Source organism: Penaeus monodon, chromosome 10 (genome assembly GCF_015228065.2).
Source record: "Penaeus monodon isolate SGIC_2016 chromosome 10, NSTDA_Pmon_1, whole genome shotgun sequence".
NCBI lineage: Eukaryota > Metazoa > Arthropoda > Malacostraca > Decapoda > Penaeidae > Penaeus > Penaeus monodon.
In genome coordinates this window covers 11,050,320-11,052,819 of record NC_051395.1, presented here as the reverse complement: position 1 = coordinate 11,052,819, position 2,500 = coordinate 11,050,320, and the positions used below count along the sequence as shown (strand labels likewise).

Sequence of the window (2,500 nt, the reverse complement as noted above, 5' to 3'; positions counted from 1 at the left end):
TATATATATATATATATATATATATATATATATATATATATATATATATATATATATATATATATATATATATATATATATATATATATATATATATATATATATATATGCCATTCAGTGCATTACTACCTTCACATGTGAATGAGGAGAGATGGGAAGGGGGCTCAGTCAAGGTCATGCCCTGGAGGCTCACCAGGTCGGCATAGTACTGACTGCACATAATCCTTATCCAGTGCACTTCGTTGGCCAATGGGAGGTCACCTGGTTGGTAAATTGCATATTAGTCAATGTAGAAAAATACCCAATATACTTATATTTTTTACTATAATCCTCATTATAGTTATTTTCATTGTCATCATCATCATTTTTTTTATCATTATTATTATCACAATCACTATTGATGATAATACCAATAGATTCACAATAATAATACCATTTCCTATTTTAATATAACTTCTATAAAGTTTTATACATGATATCAGTAATATACAGATATTTTTTTCAGCGAATGGTATGAAGAAATGACAAATCTACGGACGGATATTATCACAGTTCACTTCGTCCTCTCCGTCTGGACAGTGGAGGCGACCATCGCAGAGGAACCTGTAATTCACGCAGCCTCCGCCCTCGCACCACAGGTAGCCTGGCTGACAGTGCGCATCCATTGCAACCGTCTGAGAAGCTGGGAAGGGTTGTAAAAAATATGTTATGAAAGAGGACCGGGGTATTCAGAATTTGCGGTATTTTTCGATGTATTGCAGGTGTACAGTACTAAGGTGTATGTGCGATACTCTCTCTCTCTCTCTCTCTCTCTCTCTCTTTCTCTCACACACATTATATATATATATATATATATATATATATATATATATATATATATATATATATATATATATATATATAGAGAGAGAGAGAGAGAGAGAGAGAGAGAGGGAGGGAGAGACAGAGAGAGGCAGACAGACAGAAAGTCACTGAGAGTGATAAGAGGGAGAAGGAAAGAAAGATGAATATTATATGAGAGAGAAATGAAAGAGGGAAGAGCGAAAAAGAGAGAAAGACAGAAAGAGAGAGAGAGAGAGAGATGAAAGAAATGAAAGAGAGATGAGCGAAAGAGAGAGGACGATAGAAAGACAGATCAAATGAAGCAGAAGCAGAACTCACTACAGTTAGGCTGGAACGGAGACGGACAAAGCTCCTCGTCGAAGCAAGGGACTGGCCCCGACACACACCGCCTCTCCTTCTCACACAGTTGTCCTTCGTCAACACACGCGTCTGGTTGTTGCATAAGGTTGTCTTTGTATTTTTTTTAAAATGAAGTTACTCGACTTGGTAATAAGATATCCAGAATTTTATAAAGACTTGTCTAGGTTCACTGAATATGAGTATTCAATTTTTCCGATGTGGTAATATGAAGCACAAACAAAGGAACCAGAAATCTTACCACAGTCTTCCTCGTCCTCTCCCAGTAGGCAGTCATTTAGTCCGTCACACTTGTATCTTTCTCGGATGCATCTGCTGTCGTTGCACTGGAAGTAACCCGAGGGACATACCACCAAGTACTGGGCTGCCGGATTGTAAGCTAGTTTTAAGAATGGGTTCTGTTTTACTGTTGAATGTTTTCCTACTTTTGAATCTCTGCAACATCACCTGTTATAGTTATTGTCTGTCTAGCATGGATACTTGAATATAGTATATTTTCTGTGTGTTATCCTGTAGAATCTGATTGTTATTTTGTAAGAAAAACTACTCAACTTTTAATGGGTTGAATTTGCGCTATAATACTGAGATGCTTATGATGTTTTACTTCGAAAAGACAAGAAACAGGAAGCGAATGACACACGCCAAGACCACCCGCCTCGCAGTATATACTCACAGCACATCATCTCATCAACACCGGAGGCACAGTCTATTCTTCCGTCGCAAATATTCTTTTCTGGCAAACAAGTGAGCATCATCTCAACTTCACATAACACTCCACGTCGACATCCGCCTTGGGAAAAAAGGGGAGTTGTAATCATGTGTTCTTCAGACAATTGGACGCTGACATATCCATAATTTGTGCAAGAACAAAGTGGTTACCATGAATTTACAGTTCTCAGAAACCTTCAGCCTTATTTCTTTAGCTCCAGGAAATGAGAAAACATTTTTTTTTGTTATCAAATGATTTTTAGATTCCCAAATAAAAGTTCTAAAACAAGGGATCCCTGCGTGAGGTTGGGCATGCTTACTACACTCTCTCTCGTCCTCGCCGCCGTCGCACTCTGGCTCGCCGTCGCACCGCATGTAGGCAGGGAGGCAGCGGCCCTCAGGGCAGAGGAACGCGTCTCCCGCACACACGTCTGTCGCGATAAGAACTTGAGAGACGTCTTAACAGGAGTATAATGAGAGTTTCCCTTAGGGAGATTTTATGTGCTGGGTACTGTTTATGTTGATTTGGATAAATATACTAAAGTAAGTACACACAGTAGAACTGATTCATTCTCGTTTAAGTATATTATCA

The 2,500-nt window shown here is 38.8% G+C and overlaps 1 protein-coding gene across 1 annotated transcript in view; it reads right to left on the bottom strand.

The window, feature by feature from the left end:
- Positions 1 to 2,500, bottom strand: part of LOC119577820 (low-density lipoprotein receptor-related protein 1-like) — a 20,145-nt gene that overhangs the window by 6,751 nt on the left and 10,894 nt on the right. The window contains exons 17-22 of the mRNA XM_037925395.1: positions 2,229 to 2,339; positions 1,874 to 1,990; positions 1,442 to 1,564; positions 1,162 to 1,272; positions 539 to 682; positions 130 to 261 (exon numbers count right to left, since the gene is read on the bottom strand). Coding sequence (XP_037781323.1) covers positions 130 to 261; positions 539 to 682; positions 1,162 to 1,272; positions 1,442 to 1,564; positions 1,874 to 1,990; positions 2,229 to 2,339 — 738 coding nt within the window. The remainder of the gene's footprint in view (positions 1 to 129; positions 262 to 538; positions 683 to 1,161; positions 1,273 to 1,441; positions 1,565 to 1,873; positions 1,991 to 2,228; positions 2,340 to 2,500) is intronic.